The sequence below is a fragment of the Antechinus flavipes genome, chromosome 4 (assembly GCF_016432865.1).
Source record: "Antechinus flavipes isolate AdamAnt ecotype Samford, QLD, Australia chromosome 4, AdamAnt_v2, whole genome shotgun sequence".
Lineage (NCBI taxonomy): Eukaryota > Metazoa > Chordata > Mammalia > Dasyuromorphia > Dasyuridae > Antechinus > Antechinus flavipes.
Window position 1 is genome coordinate 297312689 of NC_067401.1, and position 18299 is coordinate 297330987.

The window sequence follows — 18299 nt, forward strand, 5'->3', positions numbered from 1 at the left end:
CTCAGAGCTCAAAAAGCACCCGAGTTAGGATTCAAAATCAGGGCTTTAAAATATAAAACCAATGTTCTTTCTATCATTCACATTGCCTCTCCAAAAGGTACTCCACCCATTTGCTAAATCAAGAAAGATTGCTACTTACTTAAGAATTGATGGACTTCTAAGTATTCTTTTCTCTAATTTTCTACTAGTTTTCCACAGATAACTTGCAGAGAAAAATGAGGAATGTGCTCTGAATGATTTATTCTAAGCTTTTAAGCCAACAGTTTCTTTTTTTTTTAATTATATTTTTAAACATACAAAATAACTTTAAAATTAATGTTATTTTGTAAATACATATATATGTATATATGTATGTGTGTGTGTAGTGTGTGCTAAAAATAGCATTCACTATTGTTATCCCTTTTTTTTACAGATGAAGTAACTGAGGATAGTTATGGTGATAATGAGAATAATAAGTTGAATTTATATAACATTTTAAGATATATAACGCAGTTTCTTCAGGATGACCCTGTGAAATAAACACTCAAATTACTATCACATCTAAATTAGATATAGCTATAGAAGTAGATGTATACATATATGTAGATAGACACACACACAATCAGATAAAAGATTGGATTTGAGATCTACCAAAAGGGTATTTATTTCAACATACAGCTATCATGGTATGACCCAAGGAAATTCGTCATAATGCCTGCCTTAGTTATTAACATGCCAAAAGGAACTTGCCTTTGACTTAGTCCCCTTTGGGGGACTTCTGTTGTATTGGAATTTTTATTATATATATAGGTATTGTGAGCAAGTTAAAAAGCTAGTATTGAAATACTAGTACAGTAGGTGAATTACCTGTCTCAGAAGATTATTGCGAGGAAAGAAGCACATTTAGGGTCCTTTTTTATCTGATAAATTCCACTGCTCCAGATACCTAATAGAAGCTCCAGGTAGACTGTGATACATTCTGAAAATGGACACCTGAGTTTTTTCCGCTGATTAGAGATAAATAGGTTTAGTTTAGATGCTCTGAATACAAGTGTTTTGTGAGTTAAGATGCTGATATATTTTTCTTGGTCTTCCTCCCCCCCCCCCTTTTTTTTTAACATATACAAGGGCACCAAATGAACAGTTCAACTTTCATTGCATTTTTTTTTCACTATCCCTCTTTTCCTTCTTTCATTTAAAGTGAATGCTTTAAAAAGTACTTTAAAAAGTAACTTTCCTAAAGGTCTTTTGAGTTATGGTTTTCAGAGATACCTTCTGGAATTAAAGGAGCAAAGAGTAGTCTCCCTTTCTTTGTTTTCATAAGTTGTAGGAAGGGCAATTTGGGGTCTGTACCAACTGCTACTTAAATCACCTACTATTTCATTAAGCAGAAAGAGCTATACCAAAAACATCCCATCCCGTTCTATTTTCTTCCTTCTAGATATGTCTTCCTGCAATATTAAAATATTTTCAGTGTGATTTAAAAGCTGAAGCCCAAGGCAAAGACTGTTTAGTATTCTCAAACTGCAGGGTTCATTTATTTTAAAAACATTTACTAAACACTTCTTGTCTACCAGAGACTATTCTGGACGTTGATATATAAAAGACAAAAAGGAGACAGTCCCAGACCTCTGGGAACTCACATTCTATTGGAGGTGGGGTAGGGAAATCTACATTCCTATCTTTTCCTCCCTATCTAACCTACATACTCCAAATTCTAAAAAAATAGTTTAGCCCCGGGGTCTCTTGTTGGGGAATGCTAGAACTTCTAATGGTAATAAACTGTTTCATAGGTTCCACTGTAAATTTTGGTCAGCTAGCAAGAAAAAATCCTGAGTGAAAAGGCCTGTTTTAAACTTCTTATATTCTGATTTATCTATAAAGCCTTCTCAGAGCATATTATAAATCCTGGAAACATAGGAACTAGGCCCATGTTTAATTAACAGTTACTTGAAATGCTGTTTTTGTAAGTTTCACCTTGAATTTCTGGTATTCCCCTTTCATATCAATAAAATTCATCTCATTGATGCACAAAAACTACAGTTATTAGTAGATGGGCCTCAATTTCTACAATAACTTATATACTAATTTTCTCCATTCTTTTATTGCCTCATGCCATATTATGTTCAGTTTCAAATAAATGGAATCTATTTGAATTGATCTGAGTCAGAATGTATTTTTTTAGGTATAAAACTGAGGACTATACTCATTCCACTGGTGCTCTTTGTGGTCTTGTTCGTAGTTGCAATGGGTATCTTTGCTGCTGTGAAAAAGTATGTGATTTTAATTTTATTTATTAAAATAAATACAGTAGTAGAACCTAAAAGTTTGCTTCTCTGACTTCCTTCCATTTCCACTGGAAAAAGTATTCAAAATAACATTATTTTTGAGTATAAGTTAGGGAGATGGTGAGTAATTTTGTTTTTTGGAAGATAAAAGCCTTAAATATGAATTTAGTACGTTGTTGAAGAAACATTCTGGAAATGACATTGTTCGTTTAATGTAGGTACCTTGAGTTGTTAAATCAATCTTTTTGACAAGTTTAGGGTTTTGTTTTGTTTCTGTGGGACAAAATATATCTCCTGGAAGCAATGTGTCAGAATTAAAAGAACATTGGACCAAGCATTTGGAGATTTGATTCAGCTACATATGTGATCTTAGAAACTCTTCAGGGTCTAGGTTTCCAAAATGATTCAACAAAAACATAAGGTGTTAAGCTATCTTCCAATTCAAAAATCCTATGATTCCTATCCAGGGTTACAGTGAGTAGGATCAGGACTAAGAATGAAAGCATTTCCTGTTAATTAATCTATGCCTTACTATAATTTCTTGCCATGATTTAAAAAGCTTTGGCTTCTGGTAAGGAAGGAATGTTTTCTTCATGTTAGTGTAAACAAAATGATGTAACTTTCTGATTAATATCTGATATGGGATATAAAATGTCTGGATTTTAGAGCTCCAGACTATTGTTATTTGCTAATTGCTAACAATTGTCTTGGTTTCAGTGTATTTTAGTTTAATGCTTTTAGAGAGCCCATTATTTGATGAAAGTCCATAGTAGACTACAGTGAAAGCTTTTAACTGTAGATTTTTGTCATTTTTGACAATTTGAGATGTCATTTTACATTTTAATCTTTTTAAGAATGCACTTTAGCTTGGTACTTTTTTTTTTTTTTCCAAATACTTCTAGGGCTGAGTTTTTCTAAATAATGTAGTAAAATAAATGATGAAAAATACATTTATAGATGCCAAATTCCAAAATATAAAGTACAAATACTTTCTTTTAGTTATGAGCAATTGTTTTTGAGATGTAAAGACAAAAATATGCTTTCAGAGATGTTAAATTCTGTATCTTATTTTTTTCTTCTTTTAATCTTTCTAGAAGGAAGACAAAAGGAAATCCTTATGGATCAGCTGAGGCACAGAAAACAGGTTGATCAAAAATATTAATAGTTTTCATTGACTTTCCATGAAGTTGCAGGATTTCCCAGTTGAAAAAAAAAATACCCACTTTCTCTTAGTTTTGTTAGAACAGCAAGTACTAATTCAGAAGCCTGTCACATCTTTAAGGTAGCGATAGGATTGTAGAAATGTATTCTATCTCTACAATCCAAAGAAAATAAGATTTTTATGTTCCATTTTAAGTCCCTTATTATCTTCTGCAGTATTTGACCACTGCATATATGATATTGCTCTTCTGTAGATTTTTAAAGTGGCTACCTATTAATTTAAATTAACTGTTTTCTCAGTAGCCACCAAGAAGCTTTGGGGTATCCCACCCTCCCCTTATTCTGCCAAGGAGCTTAAAAATTGGGATTTTTTTTTTTTTTTTTTTTAGGACTGCCTACCTCTAAAAATAGCATAGCTTATACAATTTTCAGGATCCTATTATAGCAGAATGAGCTTCTTAACTGGAAGATTAGATAGGATTTGGCTCAGGGGGTTGCCATGAAACAAGACTAATGTGGGAATCAGTGAAGATAGGTAAGAGCCTTCTTCCATATTAATCACAATCAGCAATCATTAAGTGCCTACTATGTGCTAGAAATGACACTAGGTGCTAAAGATACAAAAATAAAATTAATTGTTCTTGCCCTCAAGGAGCTTACATCCAACTGAGGGGAGTCAATAGATTAGAATAAGAAAAAATAAATAAATACAACATGATTTTGCAGGGCATCCCCAAGAGTTCAGGGAATCAGGAAAAGTATTATATTAGAAGGTAGCCCTTGAACTGAATTATGAAGGAAACTACCTCTAGGAGGTAGAGGGGTGAGGAGAGAGTACCTGACAGGTATGGGAGACAGCCTTTGTAAATATTATTAGAATATTATTAGCATTTGTCAGCAAATGCAGTATGCTGCTGTTTTTTAGCATCTGAAAATCCCAATAATCAAACTGGATTTTCTAAGTTATTGAATATCCAAGACAGCAAGACCATTATATAAAGCCTATAATGTCTATTGTGTGTTCATGCATATGCAGGTGTGTGTATGTATCTCTTACATTTCCCTATAGCAGTTAGTGTCATAAACTTTTGGAACCTTAGTACCCTGAGCAGATTTCAGGATGTACATTTATAAAAGAGCTTTTATCTTTTGAAAACTCCTCTACAAAATGTTTAGTATACATGTGGATTGTTTCCTTTTTTTTTTTCTTTAATTGCTTCATCTTTATTCCAGGCTGTTGGAAGCTGCTCAAACAGCCCTTTGTCAGACGTCAGTCATCAGACTACACCATCAGTTACGAAAATGAAAAGATGACACAGAAATTAGACTTAGTCACAAGTGACATGGCAGGTAAATATCTAACCTCTGATGAAAATTATCTTCTTTGACCTGAGGAGTTTTATGTGATCAGGCAATAATATGACCTGAGGGGAAACATAATTTTACTCAGCTCTCATTTATGTCTAATCCAAAAACTAGAACCATCATTACCAGGATTTTTTTTTTTTTTACAGCATTCTAATTCAGAGAAGCCATAAACAAACTTCCATCAGAAAGATATTTAAAGAACTGAGAATCTGTGATGTGTGCCATGTGTTCAGCACTGATTTTACTCAAGTGCTAACAGTTCTAATAACTAATAAGCATGATGCTGACCTGGAGCCACTATCAGATTTCACAATAATTCTAAATTATCAAAGAAAGATGGTCATGCTCTCCATAATTGAAATATTATGGTATAGTCACTATAGTTAATAGCATTTGAGTGCATTTTTTTCTTTTAAAATCAATAGTCTTGCCATAATATATACAATTACATTTCCAAAAAATAAAACTTTTACTTTCATATTACCATATCACCAATATATTCCTCCCTCTTTTTCCTCCCAGAACCTTATTACAAAGGACAAAAAAAAGGGAAAAGTAATAGGTCAGTAAAATTCATGAAACAGCAAAAAAAAAATTGACATCGTGTTCTGTAGCCATAGTTTCCTATCTCTGAAAATAAATATTTTCATTTGTCTTCTTTGGGGCTAAAAATAGGTCATAATGATTTATTTCACAGCATTTAGTTTCAGTTATTTAAAAATTATTTTATTCATTTATATTGTCAGCATTGTTTGTACTATTTTCTTGCTTTTGTTTACTGACTGCTAGTGTTTTTATAGCACTTTAAAATTTCAAAGTATTTTAGATCTATTAACCCATTTGATTTGCTTATTTTATTCTGTATCATCAGCTCTGATACTTCTTCCCATGTTTTCTTGTATATATGATATTATAAATAGTAATATTCCATTTTATTTACATACCACAACTTCTCTCTTAGCCATTTTCCAATTACTGGGTATTTGCTTTATGCAGTAACTTTTAAAATAGTCTACTAGATTATCCCATTCTAGGGATTTTCTGAAAGTATTGAAGTTTTGAGGAGTAAGGCCAAAGAGAACAAGTGAAATATATCTAATATTGTAGGCATGCCCTTTTTCTAGATCTAATATTATTAATTTAGGGTTGTGTATATTATAGATTACCAGCTTGGCATTCATTAAAACAATATTTGGTGTATTACTCCACTAATGCCCTATATCAGTGCTTCATGTTGGTTTGGGGTGAGCCAAGTGAGCCTGGATTCCCAGGGACTATCAACAGAATATAAACTGAAGCAGGTTCCATCAAGCTCAGGAAAAACTTCAGATGTTGTCTTATGTAGCTGGGTGGTACAGTGGATAGAGTGCTAGACCTGAAATCATGAAACTTGAGTTGCTTATGTCCCTTGGCTAGTGAGTTGACTTCTGCCTGCCTCAGTTTCCTCAATTGTAAAATAAAAATGGCAATAGCACTTTCAGAGTACCTAGCACAGGTGCTTAATTAATGTTTATTTCTCTTCTACTTCCAAGCTCCACCTCTTGTTTTTGGACCATCTTAAGAATAGAGAAATAAACTCATCATCAGTAATAAATATTTTGGGCCAGAGTGACCTGTACAACAGAAAAAAAATTAAATCTCTTAGTCCTATGTAAGCCCATAGTGGGACTTGCAGAATGTAGGTAAGTTAGAGATGATAGTAATGAGATCTAGAAACTTTAATTATTGGTGCTCTTATTGTGTGATATTCATACCATACTAAGACTCTTTGGGTTTAAATTAGTCTTTGGGAATAATATTATTATTTATATATTATTATTATTATTAAAATTATTATATAATATTAATATATATAATAATAGTGATATTAATAATATTATTAAAGAATGAAGAAGGGTATTAGAATTAAGAAAACTTTGTGAACTCAGTGAAATAGGCTTGATCATCTGTCTGCATAAGTGTTAGGGAATAGATTTGATAGTAAGAAGGGAAAAGAAAATGTTTGGCATAATTGATGTAGAGAAAAAGATAAAAGAATTGATGAGTAGAACTTAAGGATTACCAAGCATCAGAAAAAGGCTGGCTTAATTTATAGACTGTGAATTTGTAGTAAGTCAAATCAGCTCAGTTTTGTGCTTTTTTTTTTCACCAGTACTACTCCACCAACCTAGAGGAATCAGGTGGTGACCATGCAGCAGTGAGATTTCACAGTTTGGGATGAATTTAAGGTCAGCTGTGCAGTGAGCATATGACTGAATATTACCTACTATATACACACATACACTTATTCCCATATGTATGCAAATCTGCATATCTATAGATATAAGTATGTGTGTTTTTTTATCTTGGACAAGGAAAGCATATGGAAATGATCTAGGGCCTGATTCAGTTAAGATGAAATCACATTTGCAGAATTATGAAATATTTTCAGTTGTCTTTGGATGTTTGCAGCTACAAAAATCTATTTTTATACTATTAGTTCAGTCTAAGTTTCTACTCAGAAAGATCCAAATGGATAAATCAAACAATAAAGCATTTATATAATCATTCATCATGTGCCAAATTCTGTGTTAAGGACTTGGGATACATAGGGAAAACAGAAAACAATTTTTGCCTTCAATGAGTTTATATTCTAATGGAAGAGTTAATGTACAGAAAATTAAGGCTTAGACAGGTGATGCTACTTGTCCAGAATCAGATAAGTCACAAACCATCAGTTTAAAGCCAGGACTTTTGATCTAAATCCAGTGCTATTCCACTGTAAAATGCTGTCTTTTATTTGTTAGGCAGACAATGAGAATATATAATAAAATGAGCCTAGAATTAAACAGTAGAAAGAGAGTGGGCTAGATTGCATTTGGGAAATTGTTTTAGAGAGAATGATAAAGTCATTAAAAACACTTCACAAAGGCTTTTATTTAAAAATATTCATATTTTAATGTGAATATATTTCCAGTAGTTCTATGTGGTTGCCTTGTGACAATAGATACAATCTTCAGAAAATTATTACTATTAAAATATGAATCTAGCATTACATAACACCCAAGGGGCCTTTAGATTGTATTGCCAGGGGACACATGTAGGAGAAATTGAGTAAAGCTTATCTGTAAGGAGATGTATGACCTTAAAAAAGAAATGGGACACTCATGTACTCAAAATAATGTTTCTTAAAGTATTCCAAGTATAAGTATTTTTATGTAAAATAAAATTTTAATTAGCTGGTCAGCTTTTGCTATTATACTTTATCATATATGGTTATAATCTTTTTCCTCCATCACCTCATGTCCTTTTGTGATTCATTTTATTCTCTCTCTCTCTCTCTTTGTTTTTCTTTCTTTCTTTTTTTGAGGCAATTGGGGTTGTGACTTGCCCAGGGTCGCACAGCTAGGAAGTGTTAAGTGTCTGAGACCAGATTTGAACTCAGGTCCTCCTGATTTCAGGGCTGGTGCTCTATCTACTGTACCACTCGGTTGCCCCCATGTATAGAATTTTATAGAGGACTAGAAGAATTGGCTACAATGGCAGTGGGCCATTGAGGACTTTTATTCTTAATTTACAAGTCAAGAACAACTTCTTAATGAGTTAATAATTGAGAAACATTAATTGGTCTTAATTGGTGACATTAGGGAAATGGTAAAAGTAGGAGGTAAGTCTGGGAGTGTTAGTCCTTGAAGTAATTGAGAATGAACCTTAATTCTTTGGCCAAAAGGCTAAGCTAAGACCCATGAATATGTTCAGTGAAGACATATATCTGTGGAGCAGCCAAGTGAGGAGACGGAGATGTGGAGCCCAAGCAATATCAAGATAAGCCATATATGAGGAAAAAAGGGTGAAGGAATATAAGTAATTCATTGATTAATCAATTAATCTATCACATTTTGCCTTATACTGTCATATCTTCCCATGTGTATATGTCCTTAAGAATAGGAACCTTTACTATCTTATAGCCAATCTCTAGAATAGCTCTTGGCATAAATTAGGTTAATTGATGTGTCATATAGAGGGGAAAAATCTCCTATGGGTACTTTTGCTATTTAATAATTAATTTTTTATTGGTCTACAACAACTAACAAATATTCCAAACTCAGAATTAATTAAAGACTTGACTACCAATTGACACAGCATTATACCTAAATTTAAAAGTTTTCATTGTTATTTAGAGCAAGGAATGATGGAAGGAGAGAAATGGAAGTGCAAGGTATTACTGGGACAGAAAAAATAACATTCATTTACTTCTAGCTCTCCTCTCTAGGAAATACAGTTGGTGCCTTCGGCAGACAAATAGAAATGTAATGACTAAAATAATATGGCAGCATCATTTACCTAATCAGCTTTAATCATCTATTTGGTTTTTAGATTATCATCAACCCCTCATGATTGGGACTGGGACAGTCATGAGAAAAGGTTCCACCTTCAGACCGATGGACACAGAAGCAAATGAGACAGGGAAAAACTCTGAGCCAGAAAACCACTATGCTTGCCCTCATCCAACCAGCCGCCATGAGTACGCATTGCCTCTGACAAATCAGGAGCCTGAATATGCTACTCCAATTATAGAACGGCACTTAATGAGAGAGAAAGCCTTTCCTGAAGGGGGCTACAACGTGCCTGTCCTTGCTCCAGCTCACAAACATTCTCTTTCCTCTGGCAGCTTCTCCAGTCCAGGTAGAGTGGATACCAAACATGGAGAATACCAGCTGCCTCAAGGTCCTAAGCCAGGGGAGGGTGACTACGATAAACCAAAAGTCAAAAGTTCCTTACCCACAGAAGACTATGATACTGACTATCAGAAGCCTCAAATGAATCCTTTAATGAATGATGGTTATTCAGCCCCTAGAGACTGTCTCAAACCAATAAACCAGACTGCAATGACTGCCCTTTTATAAGCCCATTGTGAAAGAAACTTGATGTGGTACTGAGCATTAGGCTGGTGTACTATCACTGGAAAAAAAAAATAGGATCTTCCTAAAGGCTTTTTGTTTTCATTATATGTGTGTGTGTATCTATTTCTATCCATATCTGGATATAGATATTATGTCTAGCTATTTATATGTATATAATTAAATATTTTTTGCTATATGTATAGAGATTTTGCTATATTGATAGATGTATCCTTATGCAATCTATCAATAAAGCCTTCGCTATACATATCTAAATGCATATAGATAGCTATAGATATATCTGTATTGATATAGGTATAGATACATCTCATTAGTTACACATGTACACACATACTCACTATGTTTGTGTCTACGCATATATACATATAAATACTACATCTATACACACATTATATGGGTGTATATATGTATATTTTAAATATATTGACATACATGGGATATGTGCATGTGTTCTAATAGGATCTTGCTGGAGAGGTTCAAAGACAACCTCTTTTTACTGTTTACACAATATTGCAGTTGATGTTGGTCTTGACCATAAAGGTCTGTGATTTTTCTTGTGGACTGGCAAAAGTCAAATGAGTAAGTGGTATTTTCCTTTCTGTAACTGTGATCTTAAGCTATTTGGTGTAATATGTGCAATTTGTACAGAGTATTATTTAACATGAATTAAAATAACTTAAATTTTCTTGATCAAATTTTAGATCTTCACAGAGTTAAGTGGGAATGTGCAGTTATTTAAAAAGAAAACCTTATATGATAGTTACATTGACTTTTAAGATATATTTTATCTGATAGAGTCTTAGCAGCAGGCCTGTTTAAATTTCACCTTCTTATTATTGTGGTTTATTTCCTTTCTTTTAATAGTGAAAAGTTTTAAGTATTTTTATTTTTCTTCTCCTAGAAGACCTCAGATTACTTGAAGCTTTAAAAGCACACCAACAAGAATGATGGTTTTTTAGCAATTATGTGCTATTGTTCTTGTTTTAAATTCAGCCATGGTCTGTTCTCTTGTGATCATCAATTGCCTAGGTTCCATCATTATTGAGGATGTGAAACACTTGGTCATTTTTCAAGAGTAGTTTCAGTTTTTGTGAACTTCAGAAGACTTCCTAGTGATCCAGATCCTAAGAGAACAGTTTTCCTTCTTTATGCTAATGTTTCATCACTTCTCACATACTCCTCACTTGAACTTTGGGTAATACCACAAAGCTTTCTTTACATGTGTATCTATCCTTTTCAAAATATCTGTGAAGCCAAAATGTGAATTAATAAAAATGGAACACAAAAAATACTGCTCTTCATACCAATAGAAGACGAAGGTAATATAGCAATTCCAGCTTGATTTATTGAATATGATTTCTTATCTCAGCTCAGCACTCTGGGGTCAAATAACCACATTTGGCTCTAAAAACAGATGTTAATGAGACTGAGAAAAAGGGGTTTTAATTTGTTTTTATTTCAAAGTATCCTACTGCAAGAATGACAAAGACACAGTCCAATAGTTGTTTGTAGCAAGATGGTTGAAAGAGGTGTTTTGGAAAAAACACATTTTACTCTCTGACACATATTATTCATTCTAGGTTAGGCCAGACTTGTGCTTTTAAATTATTTGAAGTAGTTTTTATCTGAGCAGGCTTTATGAAATAAAACTGTGCAATGTGTAGTTATTTGTGAACACTGTAAGCAAGAGAGGAAGTAGATCTTTCTCCATCTGTGACCTTTCTGGGTGTATTAGCTGAAAGTCTGGACCAAAAAATTCCAGTCCCTAAATTCTGGATATAACTGTAGTTATGTACAGTTTTTCATAATTTCTGTGAAATATATAGAAAACACTGAGGGGTGCTGAAATGTCATGGAGGCTTATTTTCCCAACACTGTGGGGTTAAGTTGTTGACATTTTTGTTGTTTACGTGGTTGTACTGTATACTAATTTTAATTAAACTTCAAAACCAAAGTTCATTTGGCCTTTGAGTGTACTTCTTTCTGGTCACATAGCCACTGCCTTACTTTAGGACCTCATCAATTGGAATTATAGCAATGGCCTCCTAATTAATCTCTTCGTCTCTAATTTCTTTCCACTTCAGTTCATCCTCAGTACTGCATTTTCCTTAAGCAGATCTGTATCTGATCCATGTCATCTCCTTGCCCAATATACGCCAAAGGTTCTTGTGATCTCTAGGAGGAAATAGAAACCTCTTTGTTTAGCTTTTAAAGCACTTCACAAGCTGGCCCCTGATCCATATTTTTAGTTTCTTTCAACATTACTCCATCTCTCTTATTCTGTGATCTAGCCAGAATGTCCTCAGATAACACAAAACTTCCATGTCCTGTCTTTCCCTTTGCACTGACTATTCCTCATGTCTGGACTGTCCTCCCTTCTCACTATTGATTCTCATAGAATAAATCTCTTCGAGATTCAGCTCAAGCACCATGTTCCCCAAGTACTAGTACTGTCTCTCCCAAACAACCGTGTGTTAATTACTATTACTGATATTTTATTATTACTGATTATTTACAGTATATTACTGATATACTGTATATACTTATAGATGTGCTTAGGCTTTTTCTCTCATGGAAATGTAAATTCCTTGAAGATAGAGATAATTCTATTCTTTGTCTCTTTATGGTATTCAGCACAATTATAAATGTTTGTAGATATGATTGTTGATGGTCTCACACACAAACAGTAGATGGTAGAGCCAAGATTCCATTGGCAGTGTTCTAATTAAACCCAGTGTTCTTTCCACCATACAATATTCATCTATTCCAATTTCTTCTTAAAAGTATAAGCCCTTCCACTGCTTCTCCGGCATATGATCATCTAGTCCTTTCCTAAATACTGAGTGACAGGTAACCACTCAACATTTTCCATTTTGGACAGCTTTAACTTATTGGCTTGTATTCCTTTTCTAATTTGCCTCATTATATTTTATACCTATGGATCTTGGGTCTATTTTGGGGGTCCAAGCAGAATGAATTCTCCTTTCCATTTCAATAGGGAAACCATCTCTTCCTCTTCTCTCTCTCATTCTCCTCCTCCCAATACAACCACCACTAAGAAGAAAAAAAGATATAGCAAAACAGCACAAGACCTGGGCTTAAATTCTGCCTTTGATACCGGGAAGCTCTGTGACCCTAAACTCATTTAATCTCTGTGAATTTCCTTTCCAAATTCACCTAACTATAATCTCATCCAATTCACATCCCTCCATCCTTTCCACAAGGATTTCATGAAACATCATGTTTTACTGAAATCCAGATGTTATATAACATTTCCTCAATTCTAATATCCTTAGAAAATCCTTTCAGTTCCAAAACTCAGATAAACTAGTGACCCAAAAAACATTATAGCATATAGGACAGTAGTTCCCAAAGTATAGTATGCAGACTGCTGGTGAGAGGCAGAAGGGTCTTTAAGTACCATTCGGTGATCTGTAAAATCAGAACTCAAAAACTGGGAATGAATTTTCTTCAAATACCACAAAACGATGTAATTGCAACACTAAATAAAGAAGCAGATAATGACAATCCAGCTTTCTTCTATTAAACCAGATATTAGATTGAGGGGAGGTGTATAGAATGAAACAAGGCCACTCTTCTCATCTTTTTTTTGTTTTGAAAAATAGTTATTTTCACAAAAAATTTATTAATGTTTTCATGCAATGGGCTTACTGTTGTTTTTAATTGAATAAATATATTTAAAGTGTATCAGTTTTTATTTTAGTAATATCGACATAACCCACATAAAAATGATTTAGGATTCTCAAAAATTAAGAGTGCAAAAGGGGTTCTGAGGCTAAAATAATTTTGAGATAGTATTTTATTTTGTTTATTTGTTTTGGCTTTTGTTGAGAGCAGAACTGATGTGATCTTATACTGAGCTCTTATAGTTAATGAACTCCACATTGGTGAGAGTTGACTCTCGCTTTAGGAAAATTGCCTAGGGCCACTGTGCCTTCCTTGCTACTCCCAAGTTTCCCTTTAGATATCTCATAATTTGGCAATTAATTTTCCTAAAATGTCCTAGAGTTAAGTTTTTCAAAGATGGTCTTTACAAAGTTGCTACTACTGAATTATGCTGTTCATCCTTTAATTTTTCACCATTCCACTATGCTAATGGTAGAAGAGACAGATCTTGGACTTTTTTCTATTATATCAATTCAGAATTACAATATTGTGAAGATCGTTGGAGAAAGAGGAGAAAAATCTGACAAACAGCAGACAGCTTGTTTTAAAGTACTAGTTAAGGATAGGAGAGAATCTGTGTGTGTGTGTGTGTGTGTGTGTGTGTGTGTGTGTGTGTGTGTGTGTGTATGTCTTTTCCTCCCTCCCTTCCTCTCTCTCTCTCTCTCTCTCTCCCTCTCCTATCTCTCCTCTCCTTTCTCTCTCTTTCTGTGTGTTTCTCTGTCTCTTTCCCTCTCCTCTCTCTCCCTCTCTTTGTCTCTCACTCTCCCTTCTTCCCTATCTCTCTCCTTCTAGTGACTCGTTCTAGTGCCAACCCTCATCGTGCTAAGTTTCTTCTAACACTATTGCTGGGAGTATATTCACCCAAATATTAATCACTAGTCATTAATAAGCCAATATTATTTGCCAATGCCACTTAATATTTCCCCAATATCATTTAACCAGTGGATAGCTTCTCACTGTCACTAATAACTGTAATGCCGGAGAAACTGAGGCAGGAGAGAGATTAGATAGTTTTAATATTTTATTAATGGGAGAGTAAGATTGACTGGACAGGACTCTCGTCTCAGATTATCCAGTCAGACAGAGATAAAGATATACTGGGACCAAGGAATTCATGTTGGTCCCAGGGCTGGAGGACCCAAAGAATCCAGCGTCCAGCATACAGCTGCCAGCCACCATTCTCCAGCAATGAATGGAGGAACCCCAACTTCTTAAATACCTTTTTGGAGACAAAGAGAAAGGGAGGGAAAGTTTTTATCAGGGAGGGGAAGCCATAAAACCCTAAAAAATCCGGAGACAAAGAAGTAAAGATATCGTGTGTTATCTTGGAATATTCTAAAGGAATATTGTAAATCCATAAAAGAGTCAGGAGAGCTACTCTTTTATCTTGCTAATTTGTAACCCGAGAGCGAATAATCCTTAGTTTTACTGGGTCAGAGACAGAACAGTTAAGGAAACTGAGACAGGGAAACTGAGTCAGGACAGTTAAAGAAAACTGTGGCATAACATAACCATAGATAAAATCAATTTGTTTTTTATAAGTGGATCTTTCTTTAAAAAGATTTAGCAAGAACCAAAATACAACTATCTCTAAAATTAGGGAATGCCCTCTCCCCTTTACATATGACTTAACTTCTGAAGGGAATAACTTCAAAACACTTGAGTATGGAGTACATTTCTTGGTGCAGCTTAGCTCAATGAGTCCCTTTGTTGCTTCTGAGACATGACATCTCAATGGCTTAGTTAATGCACTGTTAGGCTAAGTAACAAGTCCTTTCTCAGGCAGGCTCCTTCCAAACCCAGCTCCTGGATCCCTGATATTCTAACACTTAGAAACTCACAAGATTATGGTCTGGTTCATTCTCTCTTATACATCCAAGAACAGAAAAGAAGAAACACAACAGAGACTAACACTTCAGGAGTGCCATGTGTTCAAGGCCATGTCTTATCTCCAGTGAGCTGAGTAGACTGCTGGTACTATCCCTCTCTGTATGCAAATGTTTATAGCCATTCTTGCCTCATTTGCCTCCCCAGGGGCCACAGATTTCTCCACCAGAGCTTTTTATATGTATTTCAATTCTGAGTTAAAAGTCAAATGAAAAAACCTATAACAATAAAAACTATTCCCCAATTGATAAGTGATCAAAGGACATGACCAGGTAGTTTTCTGATAAAGAAAACAAAGTTATCCATTGGTGTATGATGAAGTACTCTAAATGACTTATGATTAGAGAAATGCAAATAAAAAAGAACTCTGAGGTACTACTTCATACTTATCAGACATAAAAAGGGAAATAATAAATGATGGGAAAGAAATGGGAAAATTGGGACACTAATGCACTGTTGATAGAGTTGTAAACTGATCCAACCATTCTGGAGAGCAATTTATAACTATGCTGTGCTTAACCTTTGATCAAGCAATACCATTTCTAGGTCTGTATCCCAAAGAAATCATTAAAATGAGAAAAGGACCTACATGTGCAAAAATATTAATAGCAGCCCTTTTCATGGTGGCAAAATGTTGGAAAATGAGAGCTTGCTCATCAATTAGGGAATGGCTGAACAAGCTGTTATATATGAACAGAGTGGAATGTTATTAATCTATAAGAAATGATAAGAATCAGAAAAATCTGGGAAGACTTCTATGAACCGATGCAAAGTGAAATGAACAGAACCAGGAAAATATGGTTTACAGTATCATTAACATGACAAATATGAATGATTCAGCTCTTCTCAATAACACAATGATGCAAGACAAGTACAAAGGACTCAAAAAGAAAAGTGTTATCCACATCCACAAATAAAGAACTGATGAACTATGAATGCAGATCAAAGCATACTTTTTCACTTATTTTATTTTTTCATCTTTTTTTCCCTTTTGATCTGTTTTTTTACAACTGTGATTACTATAGAAATGTTTTATATGATAGCCAAATTGCCTACCTTTTTGGAATTCAAAATTTTGTAAAAGAGAAAACTAAAAATTGTCTTGGCATATAATTGGGAAAAAAGATAAAATCCTATTTTTAAAAAAACCAACTTTTTATCAAGTACCTACTATATGCTAAGCACTGAGGACATGAAGACAAAAATGACAATTTCTTCCCCAAAGAAGCTTACATGTGAATGGGGAAGATGATATGAATATCCATGTATGTATGAATGGTTAGATGTGTAGGTCTGTACAGAATGTGTGCACCCTGCATTCATATACAAAATAAATACAGATTATTTTGGTGAGGAAGGGCACTAGCAGTTGGAGATGAATCAGGAAAGACCAAACAGGGTAGTACTTGAGCTAAATTTTGAAGGAAACTAGGGATTTCAAAAGGCAGATGTAAAGAGGAAATGTTCTCTCTTCCATGATTAGAGTCATTTGTTGCATAGAAAGAACAAATAAACCAACCTGGCTAAATCAGAATGAATGGAAAGGAGAAATATTTTTTGGTTTTTGCTTTTAGAGTTTTTTGTTTTTGTTTTTGCCAACCAATTGGGATCAAGTGACTTGTCCAGGATCATATAGCTAGTAAAGGTTAAGTGTCTGAGGCCAGATTTGAACTTATGTATTCCTGACTCTATCCACTCCACCATCCAGCAGCCTCTGAGAAATATTTATAAAGATTGGAAAAGGAAGAAGGGGCTAAGTTATAAGGAACATGTAAAAAGTATCAAAGGTATTTATTTTCATCTTAGAAGTAATACAGCACCACTACAATTTATTGAGCAGGTAACATGATCAGATATGCACTTTAGGAAAATCCCTTTGGCAACAATATGTAGGATGAACTAGAAAGAATAGGAGATTAAATCATCTTTTTCTGTAATCTAGGCAAAAAATGAAACTCTCTAAAATGGAGGGCAGAGACAAGATAGTGAAAAAAAAAGCCAGAATGTTACCTGAGCTCTCCTCAGTTTCCCTCAGAAATAATGATAAATTAAGCTTCTAAACAGATTTTGGAGTGAGAAAGTGAAATAATTTTCCAACTTAAGATAATAGAGAAAGACTTCAAAAAATGGTCTGTCTCATTTGCTTAAAAGGGGAGTGTGACCTAGCAGAGGTGGTGGTGGGAAATCTAACAGGAAGCTCTTAACCACAGCACAGATCAAAAGCAAATGCCCTTCTGTCCTGACACAGCAGACTAGTGACTCATCAGGCCGACTGTGAGGCTTCCAACCTCAATAGGCAAATTACAAGTCCCTGAATTCCAATACAACAGGCATGGCCAACCCAGCACAGTGGGAAAACTGCCAGCAACTCTGATCCCAGTGCAGAAAGCCAGTGTCAAGGTCCCTCTCCCCCTGCAAAAGAAGTTTGGGACAATATCCCCGTGTCCTAGAAGCAAAGCTCAACTTTTTAAAAATGAGCAAAAAAAAAAAAAAAAAAAAAGGCAAAAGGAGGTCTGATCATAGAAAGCTACTATGGTGACAGGGGAAGATCAGAATACAAACTCAGAAGAGGACAGCAATGGCAAAATGCCTACATGTAAAGCCTCAAAGGGGAATATGAATTGGTATCAAGCTCAAAAGATTCTTTTGGAAGAGCTTAAAAAGAATTTCCAAAATCAAGTAAGAGAGATAGAAGAAAAACTGGGAAAATAAATGAGAGCTAAGCAGGAGAAGTATTTTTTTAAAAAAGTCAAAAACTTGGGAGCAAAGCATTGACCAAAGAAAACAACTCATTAAAAATAGATTTGGTGAAGTGGGAAAAAATTGTGTGTGTGTGTGTGTGTGTGTGTGTGTGTGTGTGTGTTGAAGAAAACAACTTTAAAAAACAGAATTGGCAAAATGGGGTGGGGGGGGTGTGGAGGGAGAAATCCATTGAACAAAACAACTCCTTTAAAAGTAGAACTGATCGAGAAATGCAAATTAAGACAACTCTGAGATACCACTACACACCTGTCAGATTGGCTAAGAT

The 18299-nt window shown here is 34.5% G+C and overlaps 1 protein-coding gene across 1 annotated transcript in view; it reads left to right on the top strand.

Moving 5' to 3' along the window:
• The window catches only part of DCBLD1 (discoidin, CUB and LCCL domain containing 1), a 103043-nt gene extending 91387 nt beyond the window's left edge, over positions 1-11656 (top strand). Inside the window, exons 12-15 of the mRNA XM_051997613.1 lie at positions 2165-2252; positions 3362-3411; positions 4662-4778; positions 9153-11656. Of these exons, the coding sequence (XP_051853573.1) occupies positions 2165-2252; positions 3362-3411; positions 4662-4778; positions 9153-9682 (785 nt within the window). The 3' untranslated portion in view covers positions 9683-11656. The remainder of the gene's footprint in view (positions 1-2164; positions 2253-3361; positions 3412-4661; positions 4779-9152) is intronic.
• The last annotated feature ends 6643 nt before the right edge of the window (positions 11657-18299 follow it).